At 30.2% G+C, this 24,917-nt stretch overlaps 2 protein-coding genes across 7 annotated transcripts in view; one reads left to right on the top strand and one right to left on the bottom strand.

Annotated features, from left to right (window-relative positions):
* Positions 1-4,621: 4,621 nt before the first annotated feature.
* LOC118205213 (activator of basal transcription 1-like) lies at positions 4,622-12,201 on the bottom strand. The gene is made up of 3 exons (XM_035377512.2): positions 12,035-12,201; positions 10,919-11,090; positions 4,622-4,941 (listed from the first exon to the last, which is right to left on the bottom strand). The coding sequence occupies exons 1-3, from the start codon at positions 12,177-12,179 to the stop codon at positions 4,644-4,646; spliced, it is 615 nt and encodes a 204-aa protein (XP_035233403.1). The 5' UTR covers positions 12,180-12,201; the 3' UTR covers positions 4,622-4,643.
* The window catches only part of LOC118205212 (ras-related protein Rab-28-like), a 26,306-nt gene continuing 13,580 nt past the window's right edge, over positions 12,192-24,917 (top strand). The window contains exons 1-5 of one of the 6 annotated variants that reach the window (XM_035377507.2): positions 12,192-12,266; positions 14,538-14,684; positions 18,850-18,946; positions 19,887-19,975; positions 23,117-23,246. In XM_035377507.2, coding sequence (XP_035233398.1) covers positions 14,610-14,684; positions 18,850-18,946; positions 19,887-19,975; positions 23,117-23,246 — 391 coding nt within the window. In that variant the 5' untranslated portion in view covers positions 12,192-12,266; positions 14,538-14,609. Of the gene's footprint in view, positions 12,267-12,362; positions 12,498-12,602; positions 12,819-12,937; positions 13,056-14,537; positions 14,685-18,849; positions 18,947-19,886; positions 19,976-23,116; positions 23,247-24,917 lie in introns of those variants that run through there. The other 5 variants (XM_035377505.2, XM_035377510.2, XM_035377509.2 and 2 more) reach the window with 5 other exon arrangements.

Raw genomic sequence — 24,917 nt, 5'->3', positions numbered from 1 at the left:
GCAAACCCATTATATAATATTTGCATACATGCAAACACAGTTCCCAAAAAATAACTTTTAAAAATTGATATAGTTTATTATTTTTATAAAGGCCTCAGGTTTCTCATAAAACTTAAAACACGTATTTTATTAATGAATTTAAATGTGATTTCACAGAAGAAAAATATTATCAGAGATGTAAAACTTAACTAGGTGTAACTCACACCAGAATAAATGTCTGTTACAGGAATAGTAATATGATTATCACTTTTTTGGCAAAAATAATTAAGTTTCAAAATTTACAGGATGGTATATGTTGAATAAATATTTCATTTGAACATGAACATAAGAGAAAAAAGTAAGTATTAAATTAGAAGCAATAAAGGATTAACTTAAAAAAGTATAATTAGTTAAATGTGAATAGAATATGTTACTGCATATGTTTTAAACAATTAAAATAAATGAATAGCTTATAAGTGATATGAATTACATTTAATCCATTAGATTGTTACAGAACAAAACTGGAAAATTAATGTTACATTTTTTTGAATTAATCTTTATATAATAAAAGCATGTAAAATGATTACAAAAATCACTGTTTATGTAATATACAGTAATAAAGTCTGTGTGACATTTACATGATGTACTAAGAATTCATCATAATACAAACGCATTTCTGTTTGTGATTTACAGTAAAAGACCAAATATCCAGCATTCAACTAAGCATTTAAAAATATTTTCTGCATTAATAAGAGACTTGTGAAGCACATTTAGAACTACTACTCGGAATTCTACTTTTAAAATTTGAATACAATTACACAGCTCTTTTTTGGAAGATACTGTTACCCTTGCTTACACACTTTGTTTGAACTCATTGGACACTTCTCAGATGTCCTTTCCATCAAATCATTTTTGACCAACAAAGACCATCCCTAGATAGTGATTTACCACCAATAAGGGGTAAGTGTGATGTTGCCAAATAATCATAATATCTTCACCATGCTTTTATGTAAATCTGATTATCAATGAACTGGTTCAGGTTTAAAAAAAAAATCTGAATGCCTTCAGATTTTATATTATGTCCAAAGGGATGCTTTTTGTAATGTTTTGTGCATTACCTTTATTTATTAAATGCCATGCTTTTTGCACTTAAACAACAAAATCCAATTCAACAACAATATCACAAAGTAATTTTAAAATGAGTATATCTTTAGATTTTCCTATACACAGTCTCAGGAGATAAAAATGTTTTTTACCCTGTACAGTGTTGCCATTGATCGCTTTGAAAACATTGAGTTTGTTAATCGAAAATTCATTGAAGTATTACAAAATACGAAATTGATAATGAAACAAATTCCAAATTACTGCTTTCAGATGCCCATATTTCACAGGAGGATTACATTATTCAAAATTGGATCTACAGATTGGGCTCTACGTGCCGTTGCTTTATCACAATGCAAGAAACATACATACATTCATGCAGATTCTTTATTATTTAATGTCTTTAGATAACACATGGTGATAATATTTGGTGCCAACAATTTGAAAAGTGAACTGACATTTATAGTGAATCAACGCAAAATACCAGAACGAAATTAATAGCCCTTCTGGGCTAAAAGAAAGATATGACTTATGCCTTTCTCTTGACATTTTGAAAAAATTATTAAAATTTGCGACTTATATTTTATGGAATAGCATACAGTGAAGCATTCTAAAGTTCTATTGGCATAAAAAAAAAGGTTGCATTTATGGCATAATATGCAACTTTATTTGGAACTTGATAAAAAATGGTGATGCAATGTGAATTAAAATTTTTTATATGCAGGATACATAACTTGTATCTGTTGATTATTGAATTAAAGAGCAGTTTGTTCCTTCAAACTTTTACCAGTATGGTTTGGAAGGATTTCTACTATCTTTTATAGTTGATGGGGCCACCCAACTGGTATAGTGGTTAGCATCACTTACTGCCGTGCAAAAGGGCCGAGGTTCGAATCCTGCAGAAGGCATGGATGTTTGTAAATGTATAGTATTCATGTGCCATGGGGGCACTCTAAATATGCGGTGAGCCAAAGTCCTCTAGAGAGATTGGTGGCAGGGAAAGAGAGGTGGGAAACCCTCGGACCTGTCTCCCCAAAGTGCTCTCCATCAAAATTGGGGGCAAAACAGAGCTAAATTGCACTGTCACCTGTAAGGTGCTCAAGGGTACTGCCAACGACAGGTGTATCTTGCTTTCCTTGCCACGAGGATTTTTGTGTGCTTGGGCTGACTATAGTTCAGACAAGTGAGCATTAGTTAACAACAATAGCTGATGGGATTTCATAATTAGTTGAGATGTTTTACATAAGCCCTATTAAAATTAGTCAGCTTTTATGCCTGAAATTCACTTTTTAAAATCTTACGTAATTTTTTAAATGTATGCTTTTTATAGCACCTTTTTTATTCATTTTAGAACAGAAATTTTTTCTTCCATTTATTTGTGCGGTTCCAACTAGGAAATTTTTAGGTAACTGGCATTTGCCGAGGTATCCAGATAGATAAGCTTTTACTGCAATATGGGACATTTAAATACTCAAAATCATATGCAGGATGATAAAGCTTTGTGTTAGAGAACCATAATATTAAAAAAAATATTTATTTTTTAGACTAAAGGGCATTAGCCCAAAAGGGCTATTAATTTTGTTTTGGCATTTTGCGTCGAATCGCTATAAACTACGTATCACTTTTCAAATTGTTGCCACCAAATATTATCACCCTGTATTATCTTTAAAGAAATTAAATAATGAAGAATCTGCATAAATGTATGTTTCTCGCATTGTGATAAAACCAATGGTACCTAGAGCCATTAAATTTGGATAATGTAATCCTCCACCTGAATATGGGCATCTGGAAGCCCAAATTTGGAATTTGTTTTATTATCTATTTCATATTTTGTAAAACTTTAATGAATTTTTTATTAACAAACTCAACAATTTCAAAGCAAGCAATGGCAACACTATACAGGAAGAAAAACCATTTTTATCTCCAGTGTGTGAGACTGTGTATTGGGATCTAAAGATATGTTCTTTTAAGATTACTTTGTGATATTGTTGTTGAATTGAAGTTTATGGTTTAAGTGCGAAAAATATAATATTTAATAAATAAAGGTCACACACATTAAAAAAAAGCCCCTTTGGGCACAATATAAAATCTGAAAACTTTCAGATTGTTCTTCTACATTTGATTGCCTACATTTGATTGCTTCTACATTTGATTGACTACATTGTATTTTATTTATTTATTTTCACTTCTTCATACAATGAAAGTATTTTACTCAAGTATAGTAGTGAAATGTAAGGAAAACAAACTTAAATATTCAAATCAGAGTGTGTAAATATCTCATATTCAGTTTACAAGATGCAAAATCACAGTGGCATCAGCTTTTGTAAATTCTGCTTTAAGAGCACATAACCGAACAAATAAAATTATGAATTCGCTTATTAAATTAAGACTTGAAACACTTTCATTGAGTTATTCCACAACTCACTCTTCTGAACTATTTTTGATTAACTGAACTTTGAACTAAACCGATTCGCTGTTCAACCCAAAATTTCATTATTTTCCCAGGAAGTGTGGCAAATTGTGAGAGAGGTGAATAATATTGTTAGAATTTTATCTCATATTTATTCGACACACTCATATGTGTGCTAAGCAATGTTTCTAAAACCTTTTTAAAAACATACACTTTAACTATGCAGAAGTATCTTATATTTTATAATATAACTATACTGAAGATCAATGTGATTTGTTATTGAAAAATGAGTTATGATAGATTAAAATGAAATACTATACGTGTAGATGGAACATATTCTTAACAGAGGTAATATTCTTGTGTTTTCAATTTCTTAAAACATCTTAGAGCTATTCAAAAGTTCTGAGTGATTTTGCAGTAGTCAACCAGAGAGATCAATATATTTGTTCAATATATTTTTGACAGTCCAGTATAATCTTTGGTTTCTAATTAACAGACCTCAATTTGATACTTAAGGTCATGGATGCAATAGCAGTGCAATTACTATCCTTAATAGGAAATAGAGCTGTGAACCTGCAACTTAACCCTCTGGGCGGCATGACCGGATTTATCTGGTAATGAGATTTTTTGTCACTTGATACATATAAGCTTATAACTTAAGATATTTTGATTTCTTACTTTCTTTAATAATATAAATGTAATCTTAATGAAAATAGAGGTTAAAAAATATGTAATTATATACATTTAGCTAATAAGTGCTGCATAAATACAGGTCTTCATGACAAATCCAAAAATCTGTGCTGCTCAAAAAGTTAAACTAGCAAGAAAACAGTGTTCCTTAAATTTCAATAATATAAGCCTAATTTCTGACAATTGTGATTCAAACTATTTGAATATGCAAAATATAATAACCAGGGTAATAGAAACTTAAAATTATATTCCTTTTTAAATAAAAATAGTTTTCATAGTTTTGCCTCTAAAATAAATGACTTAATAGTCACCTGAATTGCACGAGTTAATTGGTAATATAAAGATTACGACAGTTAAATAAAAATATAAACACATCCCAACTATATATATATATATATGTATGTATATATTTATTTCTTATAAATGACAAAATGCAAGATATATAAAAAATAAGTCACATTTATTAATTTGTGTTGCTATTTCCAAACACCTGCCTTAATAACAGAGAATTTCTTTCATCTGTAGCTTGCATATCATCATTTACTTTGTCCTCGGCTTTAAAAGGTTTTGAAAGTATTTGATTAATTAATGTAACATTTACTTCATTATCATTTTTATGTTTTTTCAGTCGCTTCATTTTTTCTACTCCTTTAGTATAGAAATTGACTTCCCGTTTCACCTGGGCAATTTCAGCTCGCATTCGTTGTTCTTTTCTAGCTTTCTCATATGCTTTTCGTTCATTGAGATTGCTCCACTGAAATCTAGAAAAAAATACTTTCTTTCAGTATGAAATAGAAAAATGGCTCTTGTACATACAAAAGCAGACACATATAAAAATTAAACATACGTTGCATTTTCTGTGCTAGTAGATTTGGCAGTTGATAAAATTAGTATAATCAAAGTCCATTATAATAAAGTTCCAGATATAATGGACGAATCTTCAGGTCCCATCTAATTTTCTATGTGCTTAACCTTCCAGCACGCGTGCTTGTCAATTTTACATGAGCATGCACACATCATATTTTTACGACATCCGTTATTTTACCGTTTTTAGCACGAAAAATGACAGAAATGAGTGAATATTGATAATAAATCTGTTAAGAAATAAAATATTAATCTTATTATTGCAAAATGCAAATGATATCACATTGAAATACAGTCAAAAGTTGTTAATCCGGACTCGTCGGGACTTCGGCGATTCCGGATTATAGATCATAAGTTTAAATCTGGTAAGATGGCATGCAGAAATTATAAAATTAAAAATATGAAACCGTAATTTATGAAATAAAGAACAATTATGATCTAAAGGGTATCAAAATTTACAAAAAGGAAAAGCTTAATATTTATTTGTTTACTTTATTAAACATTTCTTTCAATGTAAGTTGTTTAAGTTGCTTCGTTTCGTGTGATAATACTTTCTCTTTAATTCTATTAAACAGACATAATTTCTTGTTTAGTTACAAAGTTCCACTGTTCAAGTCCTATAACTGATGTGTCGAGAATAACGACTAATTTGTCAATCAAAATTTTTTCGTTTTCAATAACCTCTGTGTCACTTTCTTCACTATCGGAAGCGAATTATAATGACGAGGAACTTGATTTAAATCATATGAAAGACGGAGTACATTGAGATGAGATACTACATTTAGTAAGGAATTATAAGCTAAATAAAAACATCTGCCCTGAAGATAAGGATAGTGCTGACAGATCAATTTCCAATTCATTGCGCACTGCGACGTTCTCTCCCCCCCCCACACACACACGTAACGAAAGCCCTTACAAAACATCCCATGATTCAAAATTTCCCGGAATGATGCAAATGATTACGTCATAATAGGGTTTCCATAACATTCAACTACTCAGGCTACCATAAATGAAATAACAACTTGGCGATAAATGAAACAACAACTTCACGATAATACAAGGGCTACCCTTGAGTCTACTCTAATGCCATATGGAAAAACTGAAACTTGACTATGTCAATCCATTTTGTAAAAATATTTTTGTATGTGTTATACGCATGTGTATCCATGTATATCTGTGTGTGTTATCATTCAAATTTTACATATTTTTGTGAGATAATCCTTTTTCTTCAACAGATCAGATATAATGAACCAAACATCTGGTCCCTTGAAGTTCATTATAATATGGTTTGACAGCAGTTCTATTTCCTGGATTTAGAATTGATGATTTTCTAAAATAAACTGCTAACAATAAATAACATAGCAGCATATAACAATAGAACAATATGTAAAAACTCTAACATCTGATAATGGCAAAAGATCTTATGTAGATTCTAAAGTTGGCTTAAAAAATGTTAGCACATTTGATTTTTAAGCAAAATGGTTTAAAATGTATACTGTTGATCAGTTAGTACTTTCAACACTACTCTTTTAATTTAGAATTATTTACAATAAAGATTGTTACTACTACAATAATACTATCTTAAATTAGATCTTGCTAAATTGAAAGCTAAAAAAGTAGGGAGTGAAGGATAGAATGATATGGGTAAGTATGCTACTTCATTAATATTTTATGAGGCAGCTATTATTTTGTAATGAAATTTACATAACAGTGGGGTTCAATAAAGTATGTCAAATGGATAAACACATTTAAGTTTAGACACCTTATGTATTAAAACACAATAACATGCCAAACAAATACTAATTCAGAAGTCAAACAACAAAAATCAGCATTACATTTTCAAAATTTTCACAGAACTAGTTTCGATGGTTTTACTGAACCACCATCTTCAGCTGCAAAACCGCAAATAAACGAGATAGGATATAATGATTAGATAACATAGAAAGCCTGGACAAGAATAGCAAGTGGAGCCATCTGTTAATGAAACCAGAACTAAAACATAATTTCTTTAAAGGCCGAAGGCAAAGATGGATTGGAATTAGGATCGTTAACTAGAACAGAGAGATTTTTATGAATGTGAAATGCCTCTAGAAAATCCAGTTCTCCAATGAAAGATGTTTTTTGAATAATTTTGGCAGCAGAAAAATTGAAAGTGTGATTTTTGGACCAACAATGTTGAGCAACAGAAGACTGCTGTGTTTCCTTTTTTCTAACATATGCCTCATGTTCCTTGATGCGAAATTTTAAGGCTCTCCTAGTTTGGCCAATGTAAATTAAACCACACTGGCAAGGAATCCTATAAATACCCCAGGGATTCATATCCGTAATGGGGTCCTTGAGTATGGAACTTAAAATTTTATTGATGGGAGAATAAATGACCCATTGCAGAAAGTTAAATTTCTGCAAAATATGTGCAACTTTATAGATAATTGATGGAAAGAAGGGAATGACAACAGAATTTTTATAATCTCCTAAAACAAGAGTGTGCCTTTTAGTGTGCTGAGATGAGAATTTTTTAACTGCTTGATTAATAATGTTAGGTGAAAAGCCCCTGTCAATAGCTATTGCTTTTAAATAATTTAGTTCTTCATCAAGGGATAGTTTGGAGGAGCAAACTTGAAGAGCACGGAAAACATAGGAATAAAATGAAGCTAACTTTTTTTAGTCGGATGACAAGTTCAAAAGTGAACTGAATAGCAGGATCAATAGAATTCATTGTTGAAAGAACTTTATTTAAATCATCTTTATTACCTTCAAACAGGGTAAAAGTATCGTCTACGTAGCGTAACATTTCGCGTCAAGGAACATGTGGCATATGTTAGAAAAAAGGAAACACAGAAGTCTTCTGTTGCTCAACTTTGTTGGTCCGAAAATCCCACTTTCAATTTTTCTGCTGCCAAAATTATTCAAAAAACATCTTCCATTGGAGAACAGGATTTTCTAGAGGCATTTCACATTCAAAAAAATCTCTCTGTTCTAGTTAACAATCCTAATTCCAATCCATCTTTGCCTTCGGCCTTTAAAGAAATTATGTTTTAGTTCTGGATTCATCAACAGATGGTGCCACTTGCTTATTCTTGTCCAGGCTTTCTCATCTTATCTAATCATTATATCCCATCTCGGTCATTTGCGGTTTTGCAGCTGAGGACGGTGGTTCAGTAAAACCATCGAAACTAGTCCTGTGAAAATTTTGAAAATATAACGCTGACTTTTCTTGTTTGACTACTGAATTAGCACCCTATGTATATTTGATTTGCAAATTAAGAAGAGTAATTGTAGCTGTGGCTCCTAGTTGGTTTCTAAATAGAATGATTAAAGAAAAAGTTAATGATAAATTCTGATTTAATTTATATGACAAGAAATATACAAGAAAGATTTATGAGAATGGAACAATTTTTATTCCTTATAATATCAATAAATTACAGGAAAGTTACCATCTGTTTAAAGATAAAATTTGGAAATATCGAGATTAATAATAATAAAATCAAGTTTGTAGTTTTAAAGATTCAGTGTGTAATCTGGGAACTGTAATGCATTTTATATATTAGTGTTCATAATTAAGAAACTTTTCATACCTGAAAATTACTTTAAAAATAGATTTCAATGAAATTCAGTATGGATATAGGTTGGTACAATAACAAAAAATATACTATACAACAGGTTATGGTACACTTGTGCAATCATACATAAGGATCTAAATAATAAGATCTAAAACAAAGACTGCAAGATCAAACAGAGAAGGAAGCTAATAGGAGGATATGATACCCTCTAACAATAGTCCTATACCTCTCACAATGTGACTTCATATTGAAAATGAGCTGGTTTATGAGTCCCTGAGGCAGTTGGTCCTACTCTTTACAGCAACACTATTTTCAGGTCCAGGAGATTTCTGGAAGAGGGAAAAGCAAATTGCAGTTTCCCTCTTAACCTTCCAGCACGCACGTATGTGCAAAATTTACGACAAATTTAGTTTTTAATGCACATTTTTCGCATTTCGAAGCTGAGACATCTAAATGTCACTTCTATTCCTCCTTTCTACCCTTTCTCACATCATGAAATGTGCCAACAAGAAGTCATTTGACTTTTTTTGTTTTTTAGCTGGGCTTTTGTGCTACGTGGCACCTTTTTCATAAAAGTTACGTCACGGGCATGGTTGTGTTTTAAAATTCGGAAAATATTTTTTTCCCTCAAATATTTTGTAATTTTGTGTTATTAATTGCCGTGTATTATTTTAATTTGAATACATTTGGCTCTGTAAATTTTATATCGGTTTTCATGGCAAAAAAATAAGTGCAAGCAGCTGATTTTACTCGGTTCTTCAAGAATTATCTGATGAAGAAAAGGAAGACAAGGAAACCTTTGGATGGGAGAACAATAGAGATTTTCATTCCTTATTTTCTTTTATTTCTATTTTTTAGAAATAAAGACATTAAAGTTAGTTTAAAGTGCATCTTTGTAACCAGTAAGAAGTAAATTTCCTTGCAGAAGTAAGTAAGGCTAAACTTACTTTTTTTCTTACCAAGGTGTTTTCCTTTTTTATTGTCTATACTTATCTTTGATGAATATTAAAATTAGCTTCGATTTAAAATATAATTATTGAATAACAAATTTTAAATTTTCTATAATGAAATACATCATTGCATTTCCATCTCACTAACATAAGAACTTAAAAGTAACTTACTTATATTTCAATGTGATATCATTTGTATTTTGCAATAATAAGATTAATATTTTATTTCTTAATAAATTTATTATCAATATTTACTCATTTATGTCGTTTTTCGTGCCCAAAATGGTAAAATAACAGATGTCATAAAAAATACGACGCGCGCATGCTTATGTGAAATTGCCAAGCGCGCATGCTGGAAGATTAAAGGCATCCTAGGCATGTTTTCTGAGATTTAGACCTCATCTAATTAATATCCTCACTTTCATGAAAACCATCCACCAAATTTGCCCTATGTGGATAAGCAATTCATAAAAATAAACCAAGGGCCAACTGCATCCCTGAAAAGGTGAATGTAGGGCTTTAAGGTGTCGTCTGCTTGGAGGAAAACTTGTATTTTGTGTTTCCTTCTCATGTGCTAAACAAGCTCTCTAGTGCATTCACCTCTATACACAAGAAAGCTTGTTTACCATGGTAAAGAGAACATCGAGTTTGGGACTCAGCATCAGTGAGACTGTTCTTAAAAAATATGCTAAAAACATTGCAGTTCATTTAAATGTTAAAACCAGGGATACAGATGATCAGAAAATACTCAAATCCATACACGCCGCAGGTGTATGGATTTGGGATCATGTGTATTCACCTTGCTCAGCCAATGCGTTAACTGCCTCAGGTATATGCCCTTCCAAAAAAATTTTATTTTAAAAATCTATTTAAATTTGCTGGACTGCTATACATTGGTGACCAATGAATAGAGTGCCAGTGATTATCAAATTGTAGGTTAATAGTGACTTACAACTTTAATAAACAGTTACAGTCTTTGGTTTAATTTAAATTTAATTACTTATATAAACTTACTTATATTTCACCATACCAGAGATCTATGGATTGCTTGCCAGTGACCATCAACCTGTAGATGAGGCACCAGTGTTCTTTAATTAAATTTACTGTACCATTCTAAAATAATGACCAACAACCTTGATGGCCACATTTGGCTTGATTTTATTTTAATAACCTATCCAAATGACATAATGTCAAATATATTTTATTTATAACAGCAAATGATAATTTTGTAAGTATTTGTAGCATTACTTTAATTAATATATGATGTATCTCATGCCAAATATTATGCATCTGATACAAAATTAGTACTATTATAGTTCAGAAAAATAACTTTCATAAAAATGAACAGTCTAAAAAATACATACTTATGTAAATATTTTATGCTCCAGAGAGCATCATAATATGGAGAATGACGCCTGCCTCCAACCTGAGCTCCATTAAGACATTCAGCAACTCTTTTTGCAACTTTCTTGCTAGCAAATTCCACCCAACCTTCACTGAAAAACTTACTAGGTTTACCAGGCTTCTTGCTTTTTTCTATAAAAATACAAGTAAATATGTTTGTTCAATCCTAAATAATATATTTATGTCATATGTTCTTAGACACAATTTACACACATTTATTTTTACAAACAATATGCTTAGTAAAAATACTTGGTACTTCTTTCCAAAAGTAGCCTCCAAAAATATTTGGCAATTTTAGATTTGTGCCAAGATCTCAGCTATAATTTTTCCAAGCTCATGAAATGCAAACTTAAAAAAATAAACAGCAAAATCACATGCCATTTCCTAAGAATATTTTTAAGAATCCTTATTTTTATTATTATTATTTTATTGCGTAGAACTGTTCCAGTCAATTGAAACACTTTCATGCATATTAAGCTGTTGCACCATTTCATGAACATCACTTCCTCTGCCCAAGAATACATAAATATAACAGCAATGGCGAACAATATTCTGGAATCGCTGAGCCAATTTTCAACGCAGAGGTTCTTCTTTTCCTACTGCGCTTCCAAACGGTTTCATAAACATAAAAAATGAGTTTTTTTTTTTTTTTTTTTTTTTTTTACTTTGTGAAAATTACACATTTATATCGTCAAGTATGCTACTTGGAATGAGGCTAAATTTTTTCGCAAACCGTCCCTTTCTAAAAAACATTTTCCGACTCCTGGTCTAGAGTCTCCATCACATATGATTCAAGTTAATGAAATGTTTGTTTTTGAAAAGCTCACATTTCTTCCTCTGTTTGGAAAATGACTGAGGACATCTTTTTCGCTCCTATCTTACTAGAAAATGTCACTTTCACTGGTCGAGAAAGCACGTAAGATTTTGTCCGAACTCATTTTCAGACTATAGTTGCACATTTATTGAACTGATTATGAATGTATTTTGAACATCATTTTATTAACCCCGTTTTTCTGCTAGCTTACAGTATTTCAAAAGTTAAAACGTAATTGAAAGAGACAGACTGAATAACTTACCAGGTTTCAGAAACAATCTACGAACTTCTCCAAATTCTGAGAAATGTTCCCTAACTTTTTTAACAGTCATATAACGAGGAATATAATTTAAATAAATTACTCCTGGCTTTTTTACCTTCTTCTTCGGAGTGACTTGCGCCTCCATGATGTAAACAGTGAAATACGTAGGTTACAGTGAATAAATGTGATCAGCGTTATGAAACGTGCGTGTGCATTGGAGTACTTTTGAAACGTGTGTAATATAATATTTTTAATTTAATCAGAAAATAAAATTACTTGTTATTTTCAATACTCAATTTATGTTTTATTCGTATATCAAATAAACCTAGCTGTGTATATGGGGCTTTGCAGGGAAACTGAAGCTTGGCGTATATTTGATTTGCTCAGTGCGCTATCTGTTGTCAGTTTTAAATTAATTTTAAGTATGAGGTTTAAAATTACGTTGTGTTTTCAACTAAAAGTTGTAAGCATGAAACAATTTTGTATATTTTTTTTGTACTAAAAAAAAAAAATGAATGCATTCAAAATATAGAACTTAGTATGAAATCCATTTAAGTATGGAGTGTTAAGTGCACTGACATAACATTCATACATATGAAGCTTTTAAAAATATGAATTATTTGCCACATATAATGTATTATCATATGTAGTTAAAAAAAAAAAAATGTGCATGCAAAGTTGAAGTGGGGAGGGCAAGTAACTGTGAAATTTAAAGTGTGGTTTAAAAAAAATTAAGCAGTAATCATTAGCATTTTAATTGTTCTTAATGTCTGGAACAATTCTGGTAGCTATTCAACAGTAGTTTTTCTTTATTTGGATGTAAATTTTGTGTTTTGATTAAGCCTAGTATTGCTTAATTTTAAGATTTCTGCACTGCATTTGAAATGTTCCAAGTTTTTACTAAAAAAAAAAAAAAAAAAAATTATTATATTTAAAATGGCATAACATAAAGAAACATAAAGATGGAATCACATTTTGGATAATACTGTCTTTTAATTATCATCTTTCATTTTTAATGAATGTAAAGTGTCTTTCATAAATTGAATATTATTTGTGCATATATTAATCTGCTTATATTTCTTGGAGGTTGTTCATAAATTGTTTTTTCTTAATCTTGAATCTGTAGAACATATTTAAATTTTAATAGTTACTGCATAATGTGCAGTATAATTTAAATATTTTAAGTTATAAAAATCTCATAAATTAAACTGTAGAAGTTATAGCATAATATATGTAATCATAAATTGAATATTATTTGTGCATATATTAATCTGCTTATATTTCTTGGAGGTTGTTCATAAATTGTTTTTTCTTAATCTTGAATCTGTAGAACATATTTAAATTTTAATAGTTACTGCATAATGTGCAGTATAATTTAAATATTTTAAGTTATAAAATCTCATAAATTAAACTGTAGAAGTTATAGCATAATATATGTAATAACTGATTAACTGTTGCAACTGATTAAATTATTTTAAATTCCTGTTTAATGTGCATATTTAATAACAAAAACTACATCAATCATGGTTGTTTACGTGTCTTTTTATGGGAAAAGTATTTTTTGATATGTTTTTAATTTAAAACATTCTTAGAGTATGAAGAAAAATATATGTATGTTTACCTACTGTTGTAATGCACTAAAAGTCTTTTCACATATATTTTTGTTTTTGAGGAAGGTTTTCTTGATTTTTAATTTTCTTTTATTTAAATTAACTTTTGGAAGTAAGTGATTTATTTATCCTCTTCTGCATACTGTTCTTATAAGCAAATCTATTGTATTATGTTCTTTATGCCAAATATTGTCATTTTTTAAATATCAGTATAGTTTACCAGTTTTAATGATATTTTGCTTATTACCATAGATATTTTTCATCCCTCCCACACATAACCAAAAAAGAAAAAAAAAAAAAAAAAAAAAAAAAAAGCCATAACTGCCAAATGTAAAGGCAGATCACTATTTTGAAAAAAAAAAAAAAAAAAGTTTAATTAAAAAAAAAATGCTTGTAAATTTTTTAATTTTGATTTCAGTTTTCTAAACCAAAATCGCAACTTGTTTTTATTGTTTGAAAATCACTAATTATTATTAGTTTCATTAAATTTCCTGTAATTTTATTATGGTTACTCAAATTTTTAAGGTGTTTTGATATTTTTGTATAGATTTAGAAGTTCTATAACAGTTTTAGTTCTGTAGCAGATTCAGAAGATCATTTTATTTTTGCAGAAATCCTTTAGTGAACTTCTTCAAAACTTTTACAGGCTCAGTCAAAGGAGAAAAAAATCATTCTACAAATTCAAATTTTTATTTTTACTGTAGGTTTAAAATTTATAATAGTGAATAGAAATCAGCCTTTTATTTTCAAAATTTTCTTTTTATGAGCATTCTTCAGGAAATGACTTCTATTAATAAACGTAAAGATTGAATTTTATTAAATGCTGGAATTTTTACCATGTATAATTCTTATATGTAATTATTTTGAAAATAATATTTTACATTTTATTCTAGTGAGTTTGTATGTAACTAGAAGAAAATGGAGTCACCTCCTGCATAGCAAAATATTATTGTTTTTATGTGAAGATGGCTAATAGTCAATATTCTTCTGGGGAGAAACAATTTAAATTTTTATTAGTTGGAAATGAAGCTGTTGGAAAGGTATATATATATATATATAGCTGAATCAATATATTTTTTAAATTTATGAATTGAATTTAATAAGTTCTGCTGTAGATAAATATTTTTAGTATTGATGAAAGTATATAATTCTATATTTAAACATTACAAAATTAATATTTATGTGATATTTATTACGTAATGCAGTATAAAGCCCAAGGTCTGCAATTGTTGGAACTTTGGTAATTTCAGAAATTTCTGGATTTTAGATCATCATTTTAAATTTAGTAAAGATGACATGTACACATGGCAACATTACGGCTTCACTTATCTCAATTAGTGTTGGGGGATCTCAGTTACTGCACACCTACATCCATTTGATGATGTAGTTCAAAATTGTTTCAAAAGAATAAATTTAATTGTTTGTTTCAAAAGAATAAATTGAATTTAATTAAATAAATTTAATTTAAATATAAATTTAATTAAATATTCTTTGCACCATTGCTGCAAGGTAGTTAGAGAATTAAATCTTTTATATGTTTGCACATTTTTTAAAAAATTTTTTAAAAATTATTTTGGCTTTAAATTTGCTTTTTTACTTTTATACGTGTTTGTTAAAATTAAAATTAAATTTTTTTTAAACATTTGAGAAGTATTATATTCTCCATTCCAAAACTTTGTAAGGGGAAGGGGATTTTATTATTATTATTATTATTTTAGGGGGGGACTGGTGGTTCGGAGGTCCAGATATTGAAGGTCCAGATTTCGGGCTTTATACTATATATAATTAATATGTCATACATTAACATCTTTTATGCTGATTTAATTTAACATAATGATATAGGAATAAAGCTAACTTGCTTATTTTTTATATAGAATGCCCATGAAATTTTTGTATATTTTCTTCTTTTCACTTTTTAAATTGTTTTCTCCAATCTGCATCAGTTTATCTTAACACAAGCAGTAAAAGTATACAGTATCATGTATAAAATAGGCAACAAGTAATTCTCTCACAAAATGGTAATATCCTCACTGAAAGCTGTGCATGACGAAAGTTTATTTTTACATGATAAATAATGTACCTTGGTTTCCGCAGTGGTAAAATCAATTAAAATGGAAAATAAAAGCTTTTGATTAACACCAAATCACGCATGAAAGTAGAAAATAAGTTTTGTGCGGGAAAGAAAACAAGCATTATATGCAAAGATGGAAATAATACTTAATTTTCATAAATTATATAATGTCACATTTGGATCATTAACAAATGTTTAAAAGCTAACAATAAAAAATAAAACATACTGTATAAGGAATATGATCAGCCTAGACCTTCATGCTAATTTCAAAGTGATTGTCCATGTTTTCAATCAGGTGATCAACTATTGCAAATGATAGCAGTGACCATTCTTCCTAAGACAGTTGCCAGCAGTCTGGAAGAGATAGGCATGGAAAGGCAAAACATCCAAAGACATCCTAAAGATTTTCAGTGTGTTTAATATTGGGGTAATATGTTGGCCATTCCATACGAGAAAGGCTGTCACTATCCAGATATTTGTTAACGATGATGTCTTGATGGAGATTGGCGTTATCATCCATAGAGGACATCAGGAACAATCGAGTGGTCTAATAGGAGAAAGCAGAACCTAATATCATTTCATTCTAATACCACACAGTCATTGCAGAACTATCTTTAAATATGTGCAGCAGAGTGCAATATTCCATTAAAATTCCTGCCTACACTGTGATGCTACAACTTTCGAATGCACGATATTTAATGATATTCTGGGTCTGATTCAGTGTGCCTGGTTCTATTCAGATCTATACATGCTTATCATCTGATTCCAGGACAATTTTGACCCATGAACAGAACATTGCATGATGTTGATGACAACACTTTAATCTCAAACACTTGGTACTAGAGTGTATAGTCCATTCAGGTCTTCAGGGCACAGTACTGGCAGATATTGTCTTGCCAAGTAATGCTGCAGCCATATGTAATATTTGCAGAAGTTATTCATTGATTCCATGACTGCCTAATTAGCCTATGTTTGAACCGTCATGATTACCATAACATATAATATTTGTAAACTATCATCTGCATTCGCAACAATTTTCAACCATTTTCAAATTCCACTACACTTTGGAAAGATGCAACTTTTCAAAACCAGTATAATTAATGTGTACCTGCCCAACAACATACGTTTTCATGTGTAATGTAGTAAGGTATGGTAAAATGAAAACACACCAAGAAAATGTTAAGAAAGGAAACAATATTTGAAGATTTAGCATGTTGGAATTAAAATTGATACTTTTTTCAGATATTCAGTTATGAGGATTTAAAAATTTTTTACTTGATGTATACATAGTATGTACTAATTATTACTTGATATGCATATAATTTTAAGTATGTTTAGCATAATATACTGCAGCTACGAGCTTATAAAATTTAATTTCCTTATAATGATTGTACAGTCAAAAGTCGTTAATTCGGACACCCATAATCCGGACCTCAAAGCTACAAACTTTCTGCGCATGTGTCGCTTTGAAGCATGCGCATAGGCGTTTATGCGTGCGCATAAGACCTTTACGGCTGCGAATATGCATGTGCACATGCACATAATATGTTTATGCATGCGCTTTTAATGCATAACGGATGGTATAAGCTAAGCTAAAATTATCTAATTCAATTAATGTTGCAGATTGCGTTGTTCCTTAATCTTCGAATTGGATCCGGCTTATTATTTTTTAGACTGTTAGAGCAATTTTATAAAAGTAAGCTTGAACTTTCGATTATGTCAAATAGAATTTCCGATATATGTTTACTAATATGTAAAGGATCTACAAAGCGAAAGTATGTTTTGAAGTCCATTAAACAGAGAGTGGAATTACTGCAAAAAATGGATAAAGGCATATCCTTTGATTATCTAATCATTTCAAAATATGTTTATCAATTTCACGCTGCTCTGCGGGGGGAGGGAAACGACGCGGCGCGCAATGAATTGGAAGTTGATCTGTCAGCACTATCCTTATCTTCAGGGCAGATGTTTTTATTTTATTTGGCTTATAATTCCTTACTAAATGTAGTATTTCATCTCAATGTACTCCGTGTTTCATATGATTTAAATCAAGTTCCTCGTCATTATAATTCGCTTCCGATAGTGAAGAAAGTGACACAGAGGTTATTGAAAATGAAAAAATTTTGATTGACAAATTAGTCGTTATTCTCGACACATCAGTTATAGGACTTGAACAGTGGAACTTTGTAACTAAACAAGAAATTATGTCTGTTTAATAGAATTAAAGAGAAAGTATTATCACACGAAACGAAGCAACTTAAACAACTTACATTGAAAGAAATGTTTAATAAAGTAAACAAATAAATATTAAGCTTTTCCTTTTTGTAAATTTTGATACCCTTTAGATCATAATTGGTCTTTATTTCATAAATTACGGTTTCATATTTTTAATTTTATAATTTCTGCATGCCATCTTACCAGATTTAAACTGATGATCTATAATCCGGAATCGCCGAAGTCCCGACAAGTCCGGATTAACGACTTTTGACTGTATATATTGAAATTGAAAATATACAATGAAATCTCTCATAGCTCACTCCTGAGATGGCCACTTCTGAAAGTGGTCAGCATTTCTAATAATGTAATTAAATAATAATACTTAGAGCCACCTGTAATCATGTTTTCTAAGCCAGTCATTACCATAAAAGACCAGAATTGCTTAGGATCATGGATGTTTTTTCTGAGGAAGATTTCGTTGCATATTCATTACATTTACACATATATGTATATATTTTGCTTTGCTAGACTTTTTAATTTTAATGACCTGTTCAAGTAATACTGTCTCTCTGCATGTAGTTTGTTTCATAGATTAATTATAGTATATTTTAAGTAAATACTGGTATTTAGATGTAACATTTCTTATGATATATGCTCGTTTCTATTAAACAAATGGGATTAATTTAGTAAAATAAATCTGAGGAAGTTTTGTTTTGCATCTTATTTTGTTGTAGCTGTCAGTTAGCAAAATATTCGCAAATTAATTGATAGATTTCAATTGAAATTCTGTATTATTATTATTATTTTTATTTTTTGAAATTATTCATCAAAATCAAAAGTGGTCTTTGTGGTGTCTTGAACTGAAAGTGGTCTTTATTATGTATTGATTCAATTATTTTTTTATTTTCATCTTTTAGACATGTTTAGCTCTGAGATTTACTCAAGACAAATTTGATAAACTGTATAAACAGACAGTTGGTGTTGATTTCTTTCTGAAACGCATAATCCTACCAGGTATCGTATTTTTCCTGAACTTTCATTTTATAATTTGTTTCATAGCCTAAGCCTTTCATAGTTAAAACTTTCTCAGAGGAAGATTAATTTAACGGAATTTTTTTTTTTTTTTTTTTTTTTTTTTTTTTTTTTTTTTTTCAATGGAAGAAACTGCTGTACAGTTTTTACAGGAGTACTTACTTTTCCACAGATTGCTTTGAATATTTTATTAAAGTGATTGCCATGGATTTCCTAACAGACTAAAAGAACAACAAAAAAAAAAAAAAAAAATCTTATAAAAAAGTATTATTAATTGATTTTGGGGGATAAATAACAAATGAAAATGTAAGCCATGTATGTATGTAATAAATAATTTTTTTGAAATTTGAAGTCACCATTCTTTTTCTTATGTAAAAAATCATGAAATTGCCCAGGCTGATTACATTAATACATAAAGGTGCTTTCTGATTATCCACAACCAGACCGAAAAGTCATGGAAAAGGATTCATGAGCCAAAGCAATATGTTATCAAAATAGTTGTGTGACAACCCACGATGTCACCAAAAAGTAAGCAACTCAGATATTTGTATAGGACATTTCTGTTTTGTCCTGTGCGTAGATAGCAAGTTATACAGATGCCAAGTTTTTGTAATTTAGTCCTGTGTACATGGAGAAAAAACAATAGCACAAAAGAGAAAAATTTTGTGAAAAAGGAGTGTTTTGTTACTGATGTTTCTTGCTTTGTAAATTTTATTCATTGATTGCCATTATATAAAATTCTGAGTGCACTGCCATTTTAAAACATGTCTGTTACATTTCACATATTAGTTTGGTGAAAAATTATTCATCATAAATTTGTAACTTTTTAACTTCTTGGTGGGGATGCAAATAATCAGAAAGTTCTCACTTATGTACTATACTGTAAAAAATATTCATTACATGAAATGCTTTTTTTCATCAGGCAGTGTGAATGTTACACTTCAGTTATGGGATATTGGAGGTCAGTCTCTTGGAGGCGAGATGTTTGATAAATATTTGTATGGAGCTCATGTGAGTGATTTTTTATGCTTTTATCTTTTTTATTAAAATGATGATTAATATACAACTTAATAACCATGTTACAAAAGCTGTAAGTAACATGGATTTTGTTACTCATTAACTGATTTGGATCGAACCTTGGCAAAGAAATGCTGTGTAATGTTTTAATAAATATTAATGATGAAAATTAAATGATATTAATAAATTTTATTTTAATTACTGAACTCGGTAAAAGTTATCAAGCAGAAACAAGTACTAGTATTAGCAGCAAATTTGTAAACTTTGACATGCTTGAAAACAAAAAATTTTTAACTAATAAGAAGCATGCTTTAACCCGGCGGAAGTCGCACCAAGAAAAGTTACTAGAGTGGGCACGTGGGGTATCACATACCCCAATATTTAAAATACGATAAAAATAGTTTTATTTAGTTTTAAGCGGTTTTTCTTGTTCTCATGTATTATAAATACATGAATAATAATTGGGTTTCAAAAAATTAATTTCCAAAATAATCTTAGAGTTAAAATTAAGATAAATGAAAATAATTAAAAAATAAACATCATGCCTCTAAGTTTCATTGCGTCTCTAATAAACAATGCTTATTTTATTTCTTCACATTTTGAACGAAATACATTCACGTGTTCTTGGCACAGAATGTTTTCACATTTTAAAGATTGCATTCACGTTCTTCTGTCCTTGGCGCGAGGGCAATTTATCACATTTTTCATACTTAGTTGTTTCGAATTTCATGTATTCGTTTTAATTCTTCGTCGAAATTTTTGCTTTTGTTTTGTATGCAGTACGTCAGTCTCTTGGTAAAGTATTAATCTCTGATCTTTGTTCAATACTTGCTTTCATTAATTGTAATGCTAAGTTCTTCAAAAACAGACTTCTGTTTCTGGTTGATGAATTAGCAGTTGAATGTAATATAATTCAAGCATTTATTACAGCAACGTTCAGTGCAGAAAAAAAAATTATCATTGGCCACCTTCTTGCTATTCTGGCAATTGAATAATTGGCTGACCCCATATCCACTGCTCCTTTAGTCATATTATAAAAACATATAATTCCTGACATTTTATTTTCTCCAATAGTATCATCTATAGTATGATCGTTATGTAATGTTGAAAGCATAAGAACAGTTTTTCCTTTTTTAGGAACATTAGAAATTAATGTTTTATCTTTTTCAAAATGAAAACAGTGTAGAAAATATTCCTAGTTTCATCTTCAGTTTCCGAAATGCAATCTTCATCGCTTTCAAATATTTCTAATAAATATCACAGGCATTTCATCTGCAATTCATAGGGAGTCATTCTTTTTACGATAATGTGGTTAGAAATTTTCAAGAATTTAATGTCAAGTACTTTAAAATCACTTGCGAGTAGAAATGTTTACTGTTACAGTCCAGAAATAAATTTCTAAACTAAATATTCGGTCAGAAAAACACTTACGCAGACAGGCGCGTGGGGTGTGTCATACCCCAGTTCCAACAAAATATCGATAAATCTGTTTCTGAAACACACAGGCAAAGAAAAAGCTGTTCTGAAAGTCAACCACAACTAGAAACTCAGCTACTGAATGCAGCACAGAATTTCAGTTTCACAAGTTAGGAATATTCCACTTTTATGTAGGGGTGGGGTATGAGACACCCCTCGCGCCTTCCCGCGGGTTAAGAATGAGATGTATATAAAATCGGTACTTATGTATTATCCTGTCAATCATGAAACTCTCACCAAGCAGTGCCTTTTAGTGCCAGTTATAGATAAGCATGATGTCATAACATCTGTGCTTTTATTTGATGTAACCCCAGTTGATTCTCAATAAGCCACCTTTTGTTTCTATGAACAAATGTATAAATTTACTGTTATTTCTCTGTTTTTTTCCTTGCAATTTGAAAAAAGTAAGTCTAAGAGCTGTAGAATTACATTTGTGGCTGAACTTTGGTTCATTTACAGTTGGTAGAAAGGATTAACATTTGTTGAAAGGGAGAAGAAAACAGCTGGGTATGGCTGAGAAAATAATAATAGACTCGAGCAACCACCTGTAGGAAGTTTATACTCGAAGTGTTCTAAACAGAGCTTTCGGTAAAATCGGAGGCCCTAACATAATAGCAGAATATAACATATTTTTACAAAGTGCAAAAACGAAGGAATTGAATACTTCCGCAGCAGTGGCTATTTGTTGTGTTGCACAGAGAGAAACTGATGATGTTTTATTATAAGAGTTACAAACAGAAATGAGGCTGAGAATTCTGAATGAACAATTGACACAACTTTGATGGGATCTTCATTAACTTTCATGGCCGAAGGAATAATAATACATGAGCACCATAAAATCATTACAGTTTATTTGGGGTAGCAATTTATTTGTAACCTGTGGTGCCTTTCTAAAAATAAATTAAACTCGATGACAGAAACAGCCCTTAGAGAGCCATGGCCGGCAGTGCCCTGATATCTGCTTTCTAGATTGTTAGCTTGTACATCTTAGCCTGGACAAGTGGTCAGCTTGTCGCAAGACTCCTGGTGTTTAGTCCCCAAGTGAACTTGGTACTCATTTTATCAACCCACTCAAGGATTGAAAGGCTGAGTCAACCTTGCCCAGCCCGAGCAGTGAACCCCGCACTTTCGTGCTGCTGTGCGATGCACAAGCCACTGCGCTACCGGCAGTGGCGTAGCTAGGGTGGGGCAAGGGGGGACATCTGTCCCCGGGCGCAGCATCCAAGGGTCACCAAATTGATGCTACAAAATTTTTTAATAAAATATTTTCTATTTCTGGCACGCAGAAAGGGTAGCAAATTCTTCAGTTGTCCCCGGGCGCTAGAAACTCTAGCTACGCCCCTGGCTACCGGGCCTCTTTTCTAAAAATATTCATATAAATTATATAGCAGGGGTGTAGCTAGAGGGGGCCATCTGTCCCCGGGCGCAGAATCCAAGGGCCGCCAAACTGATGTTATGACATTTTAGAATTAAATGTTTTCCATCCTTGGCAAGCAGTAGGCAGCACGAAATCTTCAGTTGCCCCTGGGCGCTGAAAACCCTAGCTACGACTCTGTTATATAGCAGTTTTTCATATTAAAGTTTTGTTTTAAATCATGTTCTATTAAAAGTAATGTTATCTTGTAATTTCCTATATAAAACATACATAATTATTCTTAGGCAATTCTTTTTGTATATGATATTACAAATGAAGAAAGTTTTTCTGATCTTGAAGACTGGCTGCGAATTGTTCATCAGGTTTTCAATGAAGAATGCATAATGCCACATCTTGCATTAGTGAGTAATAAAGGTGAGCTAATTGTATTTTCCATTTCTTTTTAGTGCTTAATCCTTCCATCAATATACCATTATATTATTAAACAACTAAAAAAGTGTCTTAGTAAGATGAAAATGTTGAATATATTTATGAGTTACTAAAATTCTAAATATCTAATTAAATATTTCTTCATAAATACATTGATCCAATGAAAAATATCCAAGTAGTGACACAGTGTGTGAAGTTAAGAAATAAATTATATATCTTATTTAGCAGTTAGATAGGTTTTAGGTTTTAGCAAATGGGAAGTTAATATGGAAGAAATAACTTCCCGCACTCTGATTATGATGGTGATTTTTATGATTACATTCGCTAAAATAAAGTGATTCTGCAATATAGTTTAAGTTAACAGATTTTGTTTCAATCATATCTCAGCCCATTCTGCATTTTTTAAGTCATCTTTTTGCTAGTTTAATATTGAATTTATTCTCCTCATATACTTATATCTATATAGCTTGTTTCACATTTCTTTTAAAAGATTAAAATTATTTTATATAATAGAGTGCAAAACCAGTATTCCTGTGTGTGTGTGGAGTGGAGTGGGGATCTTTCTTATAATAATTTTATGGTAATTATAACTGAATAAAATTAAATAGCTGTGCTCAATTATAACTGTGTTATAGTAAATATAATTGGATATAGCTATTTAAAATTTTATAAAATTCAATATTAAAAGCAATGTTATTTTTTTAATAATTTAAGTGACAGTAAGTAAATAAGTGACAAAATATAAAATAATTTTATAATAGATTCAAGCATGTTATCCATTAAAAAAATTATTTTGTATTGCATGTATATGTTAGATTTGAATTCTGTGTGTACTTTTATTTTTTCCCTCATTTGTACTTTAATAATTTTGCATATTTTCATTTAAAAATTTCTTAGATATTAGTTTATGAAAATTTATAAACTTTTCCTAAAGCGTATAAATTTGAATCTATAAAGGTATTATGCAATGTACTGAATTTTGCATTTTAAAATAATAAATGATTTTTTTTAATTGTATTTTGTCATTAAGCTGATTTTACGCAGTTTGAAATTAGTTTTAATGAAATAACAGTTGTTTATCATTTGATAGTAGTATCATAAACATAATTTTGAAGAATTATGCTTTTTTGCTTTTGTCTTCTAGAAACAAGAAAAATTAAGCTGATGGGAGTACCAAAACAGAAAATATTATTTCATAAATATGCTGATTTATGTATTGTTAAGAGGCATTATATCATACATGACTTAACATTGTGATTCATGTTAGATACGAAAGTAAATGTTCACCATTTTGTCCATTCATAAACTCATTTCTACATAAATAATCTTGGTAAAAAAATTAAGCACAACAAAACAAATTTATTCTACAGACAACAGCAACAAAAAAAAAAAAAAAAAAAAAAGTGAAGAAGTGAAGAAACAGTTTTTACAGCTGTTGCCACTTGCAGCAAAACAAAAGGGAAAATAATACTACACTGGTTGAATGTATATGAACAATGCTATACTTAACAATTTGGATTAAATTAGAATTCTGCTAATGATTTATGATCTTCATATTTTAACTAATATTCTTAACTTATTCATTGTTATTATTTCCTTCAGAAAATATTACAGCAACTTAATTTTAATAAAAGTTTTATGAATTTATGGTATATT

The sequence above is a fragment of the Stegodyphus dumicola genome, chromosome 7 (genome assembly GCF_044657685.1).
Source record: "Stegodyphus dumicola isolate Sdum_Otavi_A_Nest chromosome 7, ASM4465768v1".
NCBI lineage: Eukaryota > Metazoa > Arthropoda > Arachnida > Araneae > Eresidae > Stegodyphus > Stegodyphus dumicola.
This window is presented reverse-complemented; position numbering and strand designations above follow the sequence as displayed.